The sequence below is a fragment of the Macaca thibetana genome, chromosome 7 (genome assembly GCF_024542745.1).
Source record: "Macaca thibetana thibetana isolate TM-01 chromosome 7, ASM2454274v1, whole genome shotgun sequence".
In the NCBI taxonomy this organism is placed as follows: Eukaryota; Metazoa; Chordata; class Mammalia; order Primates; family Cercopithecidae; genus Macaca; species Macaca thibetana.
In genome coordinates, this window is record NC_065584.1 from 8,060,337 (window position 1) to 8,078,514 (window position 18,178).

The 18,178-nt window shown below is 42.6% G+C and overlaps 2 protein-coding genes across 2 annotated transcripts in view; one reads left to right on the forward strand and one right to left on the reverse strand.

The window, feature by feature from the left end:
* The window catches only part of SETD3 (SET domain containing 3, actin histidine methyltransferase), a 363,397-nt gene that overhangs the window by 279,931 nt on the left and 65,288 nt on the right, over nucleotides 1-18,178 (forward strand). The window contains exons 3-5 of the mRNA XM_050796716.1: nucleotides 13,198-13,308; nucleotides 15,413-15,505; nucleotides 17,667-17,815. Coding sequence (XP_050652673.1) covers nucleotides 13,206-13,308; nucleotides 15,413-15,505; nucleotides 17,667-17,815 — 345 coding nt within the window. The 5' untranslated portion in view covers nucleotides 13,198-13,205. The remainder of the gene's footprint in view (nucleotides 1-13,197; nucleotides 13,309-15,412; nucleotides 15,506-17,666; nucleotides 17,816-18,178) is intronic.
* LOC126958426 (cholesterol 24-hydroxylase) overlaps nucleotides 1-18,178 on the reverse strand; it is a 515,386-nt gene that overhangs the window by 254,145 nt on the left and 243,063 nt on the right. The gene's annotated exons all lie outside the window — the stretch shown is intronic.

An 18,178-nucleotide genomic window follows, 5' to 3' on the forward strand; every position in this document is an offset into this window, starting at 1 on the left:
CGAGGTAGGGTTTAGAACTGTAACTAATAATGTATCTTTCTTACGTGTAGTTGGATGACTGTCCTTCTCTGAGAGGTTGTTTATCTTTAGAGACTGGTTTGCCTGTTCCCTGGTTGCTGTGCCTGGTGCTTCTTTTGGGGGTGGGGAGGAAGAGTTTCAAGTGTGTTTCTTTCCCTTGGACCGAAGTCCTGGGAATGGAGTGGTGACTTTGTTCCCCCAAAGAGAACTAAGAGTCATTTATTCCTATGGCATTAAATGTTTTTAACAGAGCAGTGAACTTATCTTTATTCTTATGTAATTTTGGATTTTGCTTGTGGCCAGTTATAATATTTGCTTTCTCAATTACCTGCCATTATTTTTGGGCCCTTTATTTATCAGTGAAAACTCTTCTGATTAGCTGTGCATCTTTTCTCTCCTGCTACAGTCATAGAAGTGTTTATCTGGGTAACAGTTTGTTCTGGGTCATATTTAACCAGTCAAGAGTATTAGACTGAAGATTCTTGCTTTTACAGTTTTCTACAGTTTTCACTTTTGTTGCCTTTACAATGGATTTCTGTCCATTGGATTTCCTTTTATCATCTCATTTTTCTATTCATAACATTGGAGAGGTTAACTATGTTGATATGCAAATATAATTAATTTACATAATTACTCAAGTTAAAAAATTTCTATCGAAATATTAATATATATAATGTATTTTCCTATTACAAAGAAGTTTAGACTTGGCTTTTTTTTTTTTTTTTTGAGATGGAGTTTCTCTTTTGTTGCCCAGGCTGGAGTGCAATGTCGCAATCTCGGCTCACTGCGACCTCTGCTTCCTGGGTTCATTCTCCTGCCTCAGCCTCCCGAGCAGCTGGGATTACAGGCATGCGCCCCCACACCTGGCTAATTTTGTATTTTTAGTAGAGACGGGGTTTCTCCATGTTGGTCAGGCTGGTCTCAAACTCCCGACCTCAGGTGACCTGCCCACCTTGGCCTCCCAAAGTGCTGGGATTACAGGCGTGAGCCACAGCACTGGGCTGAGACTTGGCTTTTTAAAAAGTCACTTAATAGTCTTTTGAAAAAAAATTAGCATCTCCAAGATTAAGAAGTCTTGCTTTTTAACTCAAGCCAGAGATTAGCTGTGTTGACCCCGTTTCCACTTGGGAGTCTCCTGTGAGTTTTGGAAATAAACAGACTGTAAAAACAAGAGGTAAAAACACAGATATTGAACATTTTCAACTGAGATAAATTTGAATGGAAGAAAACTGATTCCAAATGATTATAAAATTCAAATACCAAAGTTAAGACTTTGCAATTCTTTTTTTTCTTGTATCAAGTACTTTCCAAGTAGAAAGAACTAGTAAGTCCATACAGTCTTGGTTGACAATGGAAGACACATCTATCTTTGATGTTAAGATTTTGAAAGGGATCTACTGATTACTAAGCCAAAGTGAATTCTTAGCCTTTTACGAGCCTAACCTCAGTACTGGGATGGGGAAGTAGGGGAGGGCAGAGGGACAGAGCAGGAAGAAATGTTTCCACTGTTTTTTAGAAAGACAAAAAAATTGTCTAGAGAATGTAGATAATCAGGTGTCTACATGGAACTTTTTATTTTTAATTTTTAATTGACAAAAATATTTGATACATAGAACTCTTTTTTTTTTTTGAGACGGAGTCTTGCTCTGTCGCCTGGGCTGGAGTTCAGTGGCCGGATCTCTCAGCTCACTGCAAGCTCCTCCTCCTAGGTTTAGGCCATTCTCCTGCCTCAGCCTCCCGAGTAGCTGGGACTACAGGCGCCCGCCACCTCGCCCAGCTAGTTTTTTGTATTTTTTAGTAGAGACGGGGTTTCACCGTGTTAGCCAGGATGGTCTCAATCTCCTGACCTCATGATCCACCTGTCTCAGCCTCCCAAAGTGCTGGGATTACAGGCTTGAGCCACCGCGCCCGGCCAAGAACTCTTAATAAAATGTGCACTATCTTAGGCTTATCACTATCTGTGATCCTGAGTTTCACTTTCCTTTTTTTAAGAAAACAATTCATTAGGACGTAACAGGTCTAAGAAATTCTTCCAACTAAAGGGTTTACAATGTTCAGTCTCAGAAAATAGACATGCCTTTTCAATATCAGCAGTTTTCTCTGACACATATTTGAGAGGAAGTAAGGATTAGTGTTATTAAAGCTGCTTTTACCATAAAATGTTTACGGGTGTCTAATAACATTTTTGATTTGTTGGTTGTAATAATTTAGCATTGCTGCATGTCATGGTCACCTCATGGTTCTGCGTTTTTCCTCCGCAACGAAAGTGTGGCATTGCAGAGATCACTGTGGGATGTACTGGATTGGGTGGAAGCTCTTTTGGAAGTTTCGTGCATGTCCCAATTTAACCTGCAGCTCCTCCTATGTATTTGGACAAAGCCAGCAAAATAACTATACTTTTAAAAGGCCAAAGAAATAAAGCCTTTACATGCGTATGTTTTATCACTGCAAAGGAATAGTATTATTTTGAATATCAGAGATAACAGTGAACCTTTGGAGCTCTCATAAATGGGTTGGTTTTGAGCCGAACTCATGAAATATTATTGAGTATCAGTAAGATTTGTCATTGAGGTGTGCTGGTGAGGCTCTGACACAAACTGAGTCTATCATTTTGCATAAATTACTCAGTCTCTGTAAGTGTCAACTTTCTCATCTGTAAAGGGGGCTTGTTAATACCTATCTGATACTGTGTAAAATGCTTACCTCAATTCCTGATCATATAATAAATGCCTAAATGACATGATTGTGATGGGGATGATCATGTTGGGGAACTGCCATAGGACACAGGGCACGGCAAGGATGATCCTGAAATAAGGAACATGACAGCATGAATAGTTGCATTTAGGTTCAAAAACTCAGTTGTTAATATAGCACATCTATCTTGCTGAAGATCATGAAAGACTTTAGTTGTGACTGTCTTGTCCTAAAGGCTGTGGGACCATGTTGTATCATCTTTGTGTTTCAGATTAGATTCTCAGGAAATGTGCAGGAGTGAGGGAATGAATTCACTTGGCTCGTAGAAAAGCTAGGGCAGTCTTAGGAATATTAGTCAAATTTCTTTGAGTTTCAGGAAGGTGGGTAGTCCATCTCCGAGCACATCTGAAGGGTTTTGTTGACTTCGGAAAAAAAAAAACAGCAGCAGTTCATTGAAGTATAATATGCTTAAATCATTTTGCTCACTTTTGAGAAATATGTAGTAATGAGGGGCACATTAGGCCTGGAGAAGACAAAATTTTGGGGAGACACAAAAGCTGACAGGTCAGAGAGGACGGTGAACTTCTCTGCAATATTGTACTGGAGGGGCTCACAAAGCAGGAGATTGTCTTGGAAGTGAACGTGCAGCTCTGCTGGCCACCTAAAGGCAGAAGCTTTGAATCTGCCTTTTTCACTTACTGGCAATCTGCCTTAGGCTGTGTGTTTGTTAATCAGGAATGACACGCTGGCTCTGTCCTGCCTGTCTTATATCCTTCTCAGACTTGGATCAGGTGAAGTACTGATTGTGACTGCTCCATAACATCAGGCGCCATGCGCCGTACACGCGTGGGGTTGAGAGCTACTCTAATCCTGATGCTCCTTGGTTCTAGAATCCAGAATCCTTATGTTAAGGAATGTGGATGGTTTGATGGATTACAGCTGTTTCTTCACCCATAACATTGTCTTTTTTATTTTAGAAAGATATAATAGGAAATGATTATTCATGATACCCAATGATTTTTTGCTTTACAAAAGGTTTTTTTGGTAACTTCTGTTAAATAGGAGCCTATGTTAATTTATTTGCAATTTCGTTCAACGGCAGTTTAAAACTAAAACCTACTATGTAATGAAAAGTCAGAAATGTTTAGTTATTTCTAAAATTATTGTGTTAGTGGAAAAATAGCAAAAAAAAAAATGTGAAAAGCAACAACTGTACTTTATTTATTTATTTATTTATTTATTTAATTTATTTTTGAGACAGAGTCTTGCTCTGTGGCCCAGTCTGGAGTGCAGTGGCACGATCTTGGTTCACTGCAACCTTTGCCTCCTGGGTTCAAGTGATACTTGTACCTCAGCTTCCCAAGTGGCTGGGACTATTTTTAGTAGAGACAGGGTTTCACTGTGTTGGCCAGGCTGGTCTTGAACTCCTGACCTCAGGTGATCCGCCCGCCTCGGCCTCCCAAAATGGTGGGATTAATAGGCATGAGCCACTGTGCCTGGCTAACAACTGTATTTTTAAAATCTCAAGTTATAATACTTAAATGGGACAGCCTAAATTGTTCTGTATCAAGATTAAATTTTGATCAAATTAAAATTTTATTTGCATGCAATTTATAGATCTGTATACATCCTGGTACTTAAGTAGTTACTGAGTTGAAATTAATTCCACCTTCTTCCCTGCCTGCTTGCCTTGATTTCTTGGTACTTTTAAGTTGTGGCACATCAGTTCTTCTTTTGTTTGTTTGTTTATTTATTTTTGAGGCAGAGTCTCACTCTGTCGCCCAGGCTGGAGTGCAGTAGTTGGATCTCAGCTCACTGCAATCTCTACCTCCTGGATTTAAACATTTCTCCTACGTCAGCCTCCTGAGTAGCTGGGATTACAGGCCTGTGCCACCATACCAGGCTAATTTTTGTATTTTTAGTAGAGATGGGGGGGGTCTCACCATGTTGGCCAAGCTGGTCTTGAACTCCTGACCTCAAATGATCCACCTGCCTCGGCCTCCCAAAGTGCTGGGATTGCAGGTGTGAGCCACTGCCCTTGGCCCAATTCCTCTTTTAATTAGAAGATTGGAACGATAGGTGCCAGTTTGCCATGTAAACTGGTATGAGTTGGTATGGCTACTAGGCCCTGCTACTGTGCAAAGCCAGAACGCGTTTCTGATATATATGAGTTTCAGCTAACATGGTACCATGGCACTTTGTCAGTATCTGTAGGAAAGGAAACATTGCACAGTTAAATACTTTTCAGTTTGGGAGTGCTTTCATTTTCCTAACTCATCATCCTATAATTTGTGTATTTAATTCTGAATGTAGTAATCTGATCCTGCTGGCCGGCAAAGTATTTTAGTAAGAGTGAGAAAAGAGTATTTCCTTTTCTTCCTACACGAAGATTAGGCACTCACCCTCTCTCGAGTAGGCTTTACAGCTGGGAGCCTGAGGTGGAGGAAGCCATCCTTAGGACCATTCTCTCCCTTAGTCAACCCAGCTGTGAAGTTGGGTCAATGCAGGATACATTGAAAAACAGATGCTGTGCTTGAGCTAAGGTTTCCTGGATAACTTGCCAGATAAGTGTAATCAAAAATGTTTATTCTAGTTCTGTTTAGTTGAAAGCAGCATTTTCAAGGGAACTCAAGAAGTATACAAATAAATATCCTTTCCATTCAGAATGTTTGAAAAAAAAAATGCAAGTGAATTACATCCAAATCTGTTCATTATGTGTGAACTATGCTTTGTAAAAATGGGTTAGGTATTTAGCACCCTTTACCCCACCTCCGCCCCCACTCCCCACATTAGCCAAGGTCACTAAATGTGCTTTCTTGTGTCTCGACCCATTTATTCCACGACTCAGATTAGATGGAAAATAATCGCTTGCGTGGCAGAGGTGGTGGTTGATTACAGATGCTCCTGTGTATTAGTCAGCACTTTAAATAATAATTGAGTATGTCATTCATTCCTCTGTCTTCTAAAGCCTGGCTTGTCTGTTAGATGGGGAGGTTGTTGATGGACTTGTAAGTGGTATATGGTGTTTTAAGGGCCAAAGTTTGAAGATTCTGTAAATTTTAAAAATATCTTGATGGTGAAGAAATGTAGACATGTGTGAAACTCTTGGCTTAGCTGTTCCTTTTTATAGATACCCCTTCCTCTGAACGACTAACTATAATTGTATAATTCATGTATCAATCCTGTATTGCTACTCTTCATATTTTCTTTTGTTTTAAGTATTATTTAAATTATTTTTTTGGTACTATTTTCCTGTTTTCTTTAAGATAATTCAGTAAGTATTTGTAAATTATACCTGATTTCATTCTAAACTTTGCAGGAAAACATTTTTGATTTAATATTGTACCTTCTGGCTAATACTTGTAATTTAACTTGAGTGTGTATGTGTGTGTGTATACACATATAATTTAGTATGCATTTATGTTTTCCTAATATAAATATTGGAAATAAATATTGAAAATAAACATTTGGTCTTTGTGGGGACTTGATGAATGTTTAATATATTTTTTTCATGGAGAGCATGAAGGATGTTCAGAATACCTATTTGACTGTTTCATTTGTTTAAACTTGTAGTTTAGCCCGAAATTCACTGAAATGATCATGAAAAGTATTCACTGTATATAACAGACTTTTGAATCATAAATGAAAAGGGTAGTTATTTAAATCCATAAGGTTGGGGAACTTACACGGCATGCATCTTTTTTGATAGCTAAAAGAAGGCAATATGGGGTGAATTTAGGAAACCACACATACTGGATACTAACACCTTCTCACACTGATCTTAAAATTTAGTCATCCTTCTTGAATTGTACTTTATTTCTTGCCCTTCTATGTTTAGTTACTTACGTGTTTTAGGAATTATCCATGCTGCTTTATTTTCAGTGTGAGTCTTGGTTTCCCAGCCTCATCCTTGGGAACTGCAGTTCTGGTTTTGTCCAATTTTGTTGTCTTCTGCGACAGCGAACATAGTATAGGCACAGAGACGTTGTGCAGCTTAGTTTAATCAAGCTTGCCTATACGTAGAGTCCACCTATATGCTGGAGCTAATGCAGGATTTCAAGTTTGAAGCTAGGGGTCTGCTGCTTGGCAGCTGTGGTCTCTTGGCCAACTCACAGCCCTCTCTAAGCCTCCTGACAATGGGCTGTGGTCCCTGCTGGCCTCAGTGGGCTGTGGTGGGGATGCAGTGAGGTCATGGGCAGATGCTCGTGTCCTCGGTCACAAGTGCCCACGGAGCTTTTCCCTGTGCCTGGGCTGTAAGCGTTCCTTTTCTATCAGAAACAGACTAATTCCTGCTTTATTGCTTTCTAAAGACCAATAATGCTTAAAAGATTCCAGTGTGTTTTTCAGAGTCTCTCTTATTAAATTTAATGTCCTAAAGGTTTTCTATCTAAAACTGGATTTTGAAAAGAGATCATCTTGTAAAAATTGTTCTTTGAGACAGGATTTTGCTGTGTTGCCCAGGCTTCAGCCCAATGGCTATTCACAGGTGTGATCATAACTTGCTGCAGCCTCGATCTCCTAGGTTCAAGAGAGCCTCCCACCTCAGCCTCCTGAGCAGCTGGACGATAGGCATGTGCAACTATGCCCCACAGAACCGTTTTTTAAGTGTGATATTACATAAGCTTAACCCTAACCCCTGTCCTTCATGGTGTGGCCAATCTATAATTATCTACACCTCTCTATATAAATTTATATTTTTACTTCTAAGAGTTACCATAGTTCCTTAGTAGAATTAAATATTAAGTAAATGTTTCGTTTGGCTACTGTTTAATAACTGTTGGGAGCAATGTGAAAATTAGTAACACCAATATATTCAAATATGCTATCCAAAGATTTTCTTTTACTCAACAGATTTTGACCTTCTATGTGTCTGTGACACTATATTAGACCCTATAGGAAACACAGAGATGGAAGCTTTGGGTTTTTTTCTGCCACAAGACAGTGGGTAAAAGAGTTCAGACTGCAGTGGATGAGGTCACAGAGGTGTGGGGACTGTGCTGTGGAAGTGCGGTGAGGAGACCTTGTTAGTGAGGTGGGGTTTTAGCCAGGTAAATTGTAGGTGGAGGACCCTGACATACTCACCAAGGGGTCAGGGCCTTTCGGCTGAAGTAATAGAGCGAAGAGTGTGTACGTCAGGGAATGACAGCCAGGCCAAGGGGCTGAGGGAAGGTGGGATATGGGGAGCTGGCAAACTCACAGGAAAACCTGATGTTTTAGGGCTGAACGAAGTAAGTGTAGGGCGTCTGCCTTCAAGATGCTTTGAGTTAGGGGTGTCCCACAAATACTAGAATTAGTGCCAAACCATACTGAACCCAGAGACAAAGGAATCTTACAACAGTGATAACTGGTACTGAGAAACACTTGCCTTCAGTGACTTAAGTTCTTAAAGTCATGCTAAAGGCCAGGTGTCATGCCCGACTGCCTGGGGTTCAGGGTACAGGGGACTGAGGAGAGCCCTCGGACAGGGTGGACCCAGCCAATGGGGAGGCTTACTGGAAGAGCCCTGGAAACTTGTTTCTGGGGGGAGCAGACTGAGGAGATGACTTGGGTCTAGGATCCTGTGCCCTAGGGAGATACATTTACTGGAAGAAGGATAAGCAGCTCCCCACCCCCCATCCTTAATTAAGACGAAGATTCTTTCTGCCTAACGTAGGCTAGCCACTTTTTCTACTTTATAGCCTCTATCCCTGTGGGAGGGAAATAGCCCAAAGAGGTTGCCAAAAGACAGAATCCCAACATAAGCCAACCCTTTAGCATCTGTAATAACCTTGACTTTGACCCTTTCTGACTGACTTTGTTGGATATGAGGGTTGCATGGAGGAGTCTGGAGTTTCCCTTAAGGCACAGGGGACATTTTGGTAGAGCCTTGAAGTATATGAAAAATCTTGCCAGGAGAAGACAAGGGGACAGGCAGTGGGGATAGCTGCATTCCAGAAAAAGGGAGGAACATGAGCAGTCCCCTGGAGCTGTGTTGTGTAAAGGTAGGATGAAGCTGGACACATAAAATGGGGTGAGGCAGTTCAGTCCTCGAAGACCTTGCTAGGGAGGTTACACATTATCCTGTGAGCTATGGAAAGACATGTGAGTGAAAGAAACCTACACAGTGTAGAATTCTACTTATATGAAATTTAAGAATAGGCAGAACTGATTGATGGTAATAGAAGTTGGCATGTGGGCTGCTGGGGGAAGGACTGGTTGCGAAAGGGTTCATCAGGACTGCTGGCAAGGACTGGTGTGTTTGCTACCTTCTGCAAGGGTGGGGCCTTGCACGTATGGGGATGAGTCCATGAATTCGTGCACTATGCGGTTTGTAGGTTTCTATTTTTTTTTTTTTCTTTGAGTCAGGGTCTCCCTTTGTCGCCCAGGCTGGAGTGCAGTGACGCCATCACAGCTCATTGCAGCCTCAAGGGATCCTCCCACCTGAGCCTCCTGAGTATCTGGGGACTACAGGGTTGCACCACCATGCCCAGCTAATTTTTGTATTTTTTTGTAGAGACAAGGTTTCGCCATGTTGTCCAGGCTGGTCTCGAACTCCTGAGCTCAAGCAATCTACCTGCCTTGGCCTCCCAAAGTGCTGGGATTATAGGCGTGAGCCACTATGCTCATCCTATGCAGTTTGTATTTTATACCTCAATTTATTAAGGCTGACTGTTGACATTGTGGTGGGGGAGGACTTGTAGGCAGGGAAATGAATCCCAAAGGGATTGAAAGAGCTGGAGATGAGGGTCTTAGCTAGGAGTGGCTTCAATGACTGCATAAACATCACTCTGCAGGACTTTCGAAGATTGCATTCTAGCATATCTGCCTTCCCAGGGGCTATGGTGTGTTTTGAAATTACACCTCTGCTGTATTTATACACCTATTACTCATTTCTAAGAGCCAGCAGTTTTCTGGCTTAAAAAAGAAATCTTGAGAACAATTGGAGTTATAAGTACTTGACTGTAGAATTACTGTCGGTGGAATGTATTTTGTTTTCAAACCATTGTAGCCATATTTTTAATGGTCTGCCATGTGGAGCAGGAAGTAGACATTTCCTGTCTGTTCCAAGGGAATGGAAACCTGGGTAGAAGCTTCAGAAATGGAGATTGTAACCTAACCTAAGACCTGTGCCGATGCTTTTCCCTGGGAGCTCAGGGTGGCATCCTCTGTGTAGCACCTGCCCTGTGTTGAGGCCTGGACTGTATGTTGGGGTTACAAATAGAAACAAGACAGGATGTCTTCAAGGAGCCTGTTATCTGAAGGGAAGCTGGTATGTGAGCAAGTCTTTTAGTGCAGTGGGGCCCAGCGATAATGGGAGAACATACCAGGACTTGCAGGGGTGCAGAGAAGAGAAGATTGTGACTAGGGGGACCAGGTAGACTTTAAGGGGATTCCTGGACAGCGGTTTTAGAGAAAACTAAGAGTTTGTGAATAAGTGACTAAAATTTTACAGTCAAAGGGTGAATGGGGAGGCAGAGATAGGCACGTGATGACCGCTGTAGAGGGACTGGGAGCCCTTGGTGTTGCTGGGAGGGTGTTTTACATATTTTTACCAGTTTCCTTTTATTCCAGGATGACTGACACTGTATATTTTACACTGATTTTTAGAAGACTTATTAGATTAATGTGTTACACATTATTCTTTATACATTAGATACATAAGAGAAGATAAGCTTGTTCGCCTATTAAAATAATGTGATTTCCTACTATTTAGGGTGGTGGCAGTGTGAGGGTAGATTTAAGCAGCAGGGACAGGCTTGGGCAGGGAGATGTACGAGACTAGTGTTAGGGTTTAACCGTGAGGACGCGTTCAGGAGGTGCAGGAGGAAGTGGCTGGAGCTGCCCAGGTGTGGGCCGAGCGGCTGCTGGCAGGAGTGTTGGGGGTGTGCTCCATATCCCATGGTGTTTGACCTGGAAGACTCCCCGCTGCCATGTACTTTTTTTTTTTTTTTAATCTGTATTTAAACAGAGGCAGTGTGGTAGTGGTTCTGGGTTCAGATTCTAGCTCTGCTTCTTACCTGATGCATGACCTTGGACAAAGAGAAGGGACTTAACCTTTCTGAGAATGTCATCTGAAAGATGAGGATGGTATCTACGGCTTAAAGTGTCGAGGAAGATCAAGTGAAGAGCTGTGTCTTAGCTCAGCACCTGGCAGAGGGTGAATACTGAGCTCCAGGGAACAGCTGCTGCTACATCAATGAGCAACTGGAGTTGGGTGGATCGCTGAGGGAAGACATTGGGGGAGGTGAGGGGCTGCAGGCAGAGCGAACAGAGCCTGTTTTGTAACTGTTGGTGGGCACCCCTGAGAGAGCCGGTGCAGAGCAGCCCCGCCATCCCAGGCTCACTTACTGTTAAGAGAAGGGAAAGGGTCTTGGAACTCCTCATCAGAGTGACGTTCTTGCCTCATTTACAGGCTTCCACAGCAGAAGGTCTTGCAGGCAAGGCTGAAGGGAGAGGCCAGCTAAGCCACTGCTGACAGCATGCTTCTGCATCTCCTCCTGCCAAGCCAGCAGACCCGCTATATTTGGAAGTGTGATTAACGTCCTTATTACCAGACTCCTTGGTGGTTTTAGTGATTTTCAGGTTAAGTTCGAAGGTCCTCCAGAGATGCCCTCCGCAAATGTGGGAGGCCTGAAATGCCCAGAAGGGTGGAGGTGCTCTGTCCAGGCTGTGCCCTTGCTCTTGGCTGTGAGCCGGAACCATGGGGAGCTTTTTTCTCTTCTAAGAAGGTAGTTCTTAAGCATAGGAAAAGGTACTTAAGCTGTCTGTCATCCTGCCCTCCCCTCACTTAAATTTTCTGCTTTTGATCACAGAAAAAGAATTCCTTTTATTGCTGCAAAAGTTTTATGTATTTTTACCAGTTTCCTTTTATTCCACGATGACTGACGCTGTCTTTTTTTTTTTTTTTTTGAGACGGAGTCTTGCTCTGTCGCCTGGGCTGGAGTGCAGTGGCCGGATCTCAGCTCACTGCAAGCTCCGCCTCCCGGATTTACGCCATTCTCCTGCCTCAGCCTCCCGAGTAGCTGGAACTACAGGCGCCCGCCACCTCGCCTGGCTAGTGTTTTGTATTTTTTAGTAGAGACGGGGTTTCACCGTGTTAGCCAGGATGGTCTCGATCTCCTGACCTCGTGATCCGCCCGTCTCGGCCTCCCAAAGTGCTGGGATTACAGGCTTGAGCCCCCGCGCCCGGCTGACACTATTTTATACTAATTTTTAGAAGACTTATTAGATTAATGTGTTACACATTATTCTTTATACGTTAGATACATAAGAGAAGATAGGCATGTTAGCCTGTTAAATAATGTGATTTCCTACTATTTTAGCACATGACCATATTTGCATGGATTCAGTTACAACAGAATCAGTGATCACCTGTATAGTGGGAGAATATGTTTTAAACCTTTGTCCTAGCATAGTTCTTCACATGGTGATAGTTACTTCTTTTTGTAAAAAAACAAATGGACCAAAGTCTGCTTTTTGATTCTCACTTGAGATGAAGTGTAACTGACTGGGGCTCCTGGAGGCCATCCTCGTGGTGGTTTGTTATTCATTAGCTTATGAATCGCCCCGCCAGCTTCTTGGCTGGACACTTTCTCCATCTTCCTGGGACATCATCTTAGCCTCTTGTCTCTAGACAATCAAAGCCAGACACCTCTGACAGTGACTCTCATCCTCTCTTGAGTGGCTGCCTCGCTAGGCTTCCCTAGAGACCCCCTCTCCAGCCGGGTTCCCTTCTTCACTGTGCTTCCCTCACGCTTCTTGTCCTGTCCCTGTCTTTGAATTGCCCCATCTGCTCTTCACACATCCACGTCCCTTCCTTACTTTGAGACCTATTGTTAAAAACACTTGGAAGCAAGCGTTATCTCGTAGGGTCTTTACCCGGGACACCAGAAAAAGAAATGTGTAGTATTAGTATTTAGAGGTTCTCAAACGGGGAAAAAGAAACCCTGGCGAGCTAGTCTAACTCCTACATTCTGTGCCATGGGAAATCCCAAGCTCGCCAGAGTTTCTTCCAGCTCTAAAAATGTCTTCAGCATTTGTCCAGAGAGTGTAATCAGTTGCTTATGATACAGTTATGGTTAATGGGAAATGATTATTTTAAGGCAAAGTGGGGAGAGAATATATAGGTCTTTATGCCCATATGTGTATGATGTATGCATGGTTTTTATCTCTCTAGTATACTGGAGTATATTAGTATGCGCAATGAAATCTATGTAATTTTAAAAAAAATTTAGAGTAAAATTTGCTCTACTATAGTTTTTGTAGATGATAAAGAATGAACTTTTCTTCCAGAGACTACAAAGCAGATTTTTTCCCCCCGTTTGAGAACCTCTAAATACTAATACTACACATTTCTTTTTATGGTAGAAAACTTCAGGATATGGCATATGTAAGGTAAAATCAGCCTCTGAAGACTAAGACACTGCCGTGTGTTGAACATGTTTTATTACTTTATTTTGTTCTTTGGTAATGTAATTTTTTCTCTTTTCTTTCTCTTCTCTGTAGTCAGAAAAATGGGTAAGAAGAGTCGAGTAAAAACTCAGAAATCCGGCACTGGTGCTACAGCAACTGTGTCACCAAAGGAAATCTTGAACCTGACCAGTGAACTGCTACAGAGTAAGTCCTCCTCTGGGCTCTCCCTGCCTTGATGTGGTGGCTGTGCCTTTTTCTTGTCACCAGAATGGGGAAGCATGCATCAAACAAGCTGGTATTCAGGTCCGAGCTGATGAGCTGTGGGCCTGGACGAGTCACAGAGCTACCCAGATTTGCAGTCCTCACCTGTGAGGATGGAAACACCTGTCGGAACCGTGTGGCTGTTAACAAGGCTTGGGTGAAATAATTGTGAGCTTCAATAGCACAGTCACCTGGAACATGGTCTTCCCTGAGGACCCGTGGGCAAGAACCAGCTCTACTACTTTTGCACAGTGTGCCCCTCCGCAGATTACTGAACCTTCTGAAACGCAATGTTCTTCTTGGTAAACATAGATAATAACTGTCTCAGGGAGTGAGCCAAGGACTTTGTGAGATGTGGTGTGTGAAGGTGCTTCACGGGCTGTTAGCCCAGGTGAGTCCAACGTGCCTCTCGGAGACCCGGCCTTCAGAGCTCTGCCCCTCACTGGAATGGCTCGCCTTCCTTTTTGGTGATTCAGTTAACAGTGCTTCTGATTTTTTTTCTCTTTTAGACAAAGTCTTGCTTTCTTGCCCAGGCTGGAGTGCCATGGCACTATTGTGGCTCACTGTAGCCTCGACCTCCTGGGGTCAAGTGATTTTCCCACTTCATTCTCCTGGGTAGCTGGGCCTACAGGCCTATGTCACCATGCCCAGCTAATTTTTTTGTAGAGATGAGGTTTTGCCATGTTGCCCAGGCTGGTCTTGAACTCTTGGGCTCAAGAGATCCTCCCGCCTCTGCCTACCAAAGTGCCGGGATTACAGGCGTGAGCCACTGCACCTGGCTGTGTATCTGATTTTTACATGCTGTAGTTTGAGAGGTCTTGGCTTAAGGAAATGGAATTTCTACTAAGTGCCTGTACTTGTTTTAGCAAGTTGGTGTGATTTGGTAACTTTTTAAAATTATGAATTTGAATTGGTGCAGTTAGTGCCTTGGCTGTAGCTGTGGTCACTCCATTGCCCTTTGTCCATGTTTAGATTATGTGGCAGGCTAAACCCCAAGTAAAAACGCAGCCTTCCCTTCGAGACAGAAAGCAGGCCGCAGGCGAGTTGGAGTCAGGTCCCTCCCGAGTGCTCCCCTGGATCCTATGGGCCAGTGGAGTGTGGCTGTCCTTAGCATTCGTCGCCAAGCTCCCCTGCCTCTGGCAGCTTGAGGATAGGCTCTCTGCTGCTTCACCTCTGAGGCCTGTTCCAGGCCTCAGTCAGTGCTTGTTGTTGGAGAATAAAGTAAGACTGGCTACCCTTCATAGTTAAGACTCAGCGCATATCTAGTTATTGTTAGTTATTGGCCACATATGCTCTTTTAATAGAGAGCAAAGAGGCCCCAGAGGTTAAGCAGGAGTGTGAGAAGGGGCTGTCTGAACCAATGCAGTTGTGTGAAAAGAAAGAGCTGCCAGTAGGCGGGGTGCCCAGTGTGCAGCCTTCCAAACTCACACCTCAGTCTCGGGTGTTGGTCTTTTGGTTCTGGCCCCACAGTGGAATCTTAGCTTCTTTTTTAGCAGTGACTATGCCATCTCATTTTGCAACTCCCCCAGACTGCTGAATATAGTGCCGTACACATGGATGTGAAATGTTTGTCGACTAATTGTCCTTATGTCCAATTTCACTGGTTCCCTTAGGGAATCAGTGTTATGGGGTTTAACTAAAAAGAAAGGTTGACTTTTACTATTAACTTCTTTTTGCCATATAGAAGAGTTTTGAGGGGATAGTTTGCATTTTAGCTTAGCTTTTTATCATAGGTTTTCCTGTTAGTAAGTATATTCTAAAAAGAGTTAACTGAGAATAAGGTGGCTGTGAGCTAGGTGCCTGCTCCGTGCTCTCTCTTGGGTACGTTCAGTGGGGGATGTTTTTATGAATCCCCAGGATTTGTCTGCTTTGAGAAGTGTAGCTGCCTTGTACTCCTCACGTTCATTATCGTGGCTGTCATATGTCTGTCTTTTAAAAATAAACCAACTCCAAACAGCAACAACAAAGTCCAAATCCTTTCTTCTGCAGACTAGTAGGTTAAGTTGAAAGAGGGAAGTGTTTCAGTACCATGCCTCTTATGTTACAGAATGCAGCAGTCCTGCGCCTGGCCCAGGAAAAGAGTGGGAAGAGTATGTGCAGATCCGGACTCTAGTTGAGAAAATACGGAAAAAGCAGAAAGGTAAAATTGCTAGAATGATAACTGTGTTTCAATAATGTCATGTAGAAACTTGATTAGGTCAGAGGGCTGACGAGTAGTGAAGGTCTCAGCATCACTGGTGTCATTCTGAAAGGTCTTATAGTGGAAAGCAGACCGGAAGAGAGGGCAGTTAGCGAGATTTCTCCCCTTTCAGAGATGCTATTACCTGCTTCGGAAAGGATGAGAATGTTGAGCTTTAGGAGAATAAAATATATCTGGGGGCTAAAATGACACAATTTTATTTATTTACTTATGTTTTTTAAAGTATTTAAATCTGGTTTTTATACTGTTATTTCCTTTTGAGTTTCAGGGCAGTGCATATAGTGTATATGGTCAACACACAAATAAATGCTGATTGGTTAATGCATTAGCAAGGTGTATGATGAATTCACACACATCTCAGTTAAATAAGAGGTGTGGTCATATTCCTTAAGCTGTGTTTTCACAGGACGTATGCAGTTGCCATTGTAATGATTCTCATCCAGGCTGGCGTGGGGCTAAGTGTGAGTTTGAAAAAGCTCGTTCAGTATACCTATTGTTTTTGTTCTGTAAAGCACAGAAAGTAAAGATTATTATGCAGGACCACATGGGAGGTAGAAGCGGAAAACATCCTGAGGAGCACGCATTGGAATGTGGGGCCATCTTCTGAGACTCGCTTTTTTATTGTCATGAAGGGCATCAGGAGAGAGTTTGTTTTTTATTTGCTGTCTTAAGTAGTGGTTTCATTGCTCTTCCATACACACCTCTAAACATGTAGTCTTCAGCTTAGATGGTCTCAAACTCCAAAGTGGTGAGTTCATAATGGGCGTGTTCAAACAGGTTCCTTCATAATGGGTTTATTTGCACTAAATAGGAGTCGGTGCTAATCCTTTGTCACCAAGTGGGTAGAGCCTTAGTTTCTCTTCTGCGTAGACACGGTTTACTGCACCTGACACTGAGGGCAGAGCATTATGCGAGTTCTCAGGGAGTGAATAGTAAGTTCCGTCTTCGAATAGTCCTCATTCTGGTCGTTTTCACCATTCAGCAGGTATCTTTGCATATCCAGCATGCCCTCTTCACATATCAGGTTGACTGTTAATTATGCTGTGGTAAGATGGCCACAGGCGCCTGAGCTATGTGCCACACCCAGCTTCCTCATAGTAAAGTTCCTCTTCCTCTCCTTTTATTCATCCAAACGGAATGGTTTTTTCTGTGCATGTCTTTTCATCTTTTTAACTATGTCAGACATGCTGAGAAGTTCAGAAATTAATGTAACAGATGCCCGGGAATCTGCTACCCCAGCTGAGCATGTGTCAAAGTAGTATTCACATTGTCCTTTCTTTTATTCTCACCCACTGGTCAGCTTTCCTTTCCCTTCCTCGGCCTTTGGTTTTGTTTTTGTATTTGTTTTTAAGAAAACATCCCAGATACAGCCAAAGCCTCCCATTTCCATCCCCTTCCGTTCCCTCCCTGCTTGCGGGGTGTTCATCTTCACTGCGAATGTTTTCTATTTCATAAAAACCCCATAAAAATATATGGTTGTAATTGCTGTTTGAAAAATTTACATAAATGGTGTCATGCTACGTGATTTTTAAAAAACCACTGTGGTACATTTAGTGTTATACTTACATTGATACACATAGCTCTAGCTCATTTAAATTACAGCCTTCTGGCTTACAGCTCTGCAGTTTTGTGTTCTTAGAATCAGGACTGTAGGGTTCATCCTTTCCCATGTCTCCTTGTGCACATAATGTGAATTACTCATTTTTGTTTTAATGGAAATTTTGTTAAAGCACATGTGAATATGAGAGATGGCATGTTGTACTTTTAAGGAGAAAACTGCTCTATAAATCATAGTAATGGTAATAGAAGCTGTCTCCACTTTGCCATCATATTACCTATTAGTACCTAACAGTCAATATTTATATTACCTAGTGTCAGTATATATTTCACTGTAACTGACAGGGAGTTTAGGATTTTAATTCTTCTTCCCTGTCATCAGTTAAGGTATGTACTGTGACCATGTGATTAGCTTTGATTTCACGATTGGTGTGTTAAGACTATTTCCAGTGTTAGTTATGGCCTGTTTTTATTTTCTGAGAGACGTGTGAATGATATGTGTCCTAAAAGTAGCTCTTGTTTTCTAAAACGTGGATTAATATAGGTCTGTCCGTTACTTTTGATGGAAAAAGAGAAGATTACTTTCCTGATCTAATGAAATGGGCCTCTGAAAATGGGGCTTCTGTCGAGGGTTTTGAAATGGTTAACTTCAAAGAAGAGGGCTTTGGTTTGAGAGCAACAAGAGATATCAAGGTGAGTTTATAAAATGTTGGTCTGAGGGGGTCTATGTGTGTTTGAACTGTTGTGCTGCAGAGGGTGCAGGGTGAGGAGGTAGACATGTGGTGGGGAAGTTCTGGTTCTGAGCCTGTGGGCAGATAGGCAGCCTGGAGGACCTCAGGCTCATGTTCTAAGCAACTCCTCCCACCTTATCCCTCTGGGAAGCCAAGCTGCTAACCAGTGACTGGGACAAGTCAGTTCACATTTCTGAGCCTCTGTTAGGAGGCCATAGAACATGCCTCACAGGATTTTGAGATTTACCTAAAGACAAGGAGGTGGACTCATGGTTTTTTATTTTGTGACTTACTGGAGGTGAGTGGGTGGAGGACTGGTGGTGTG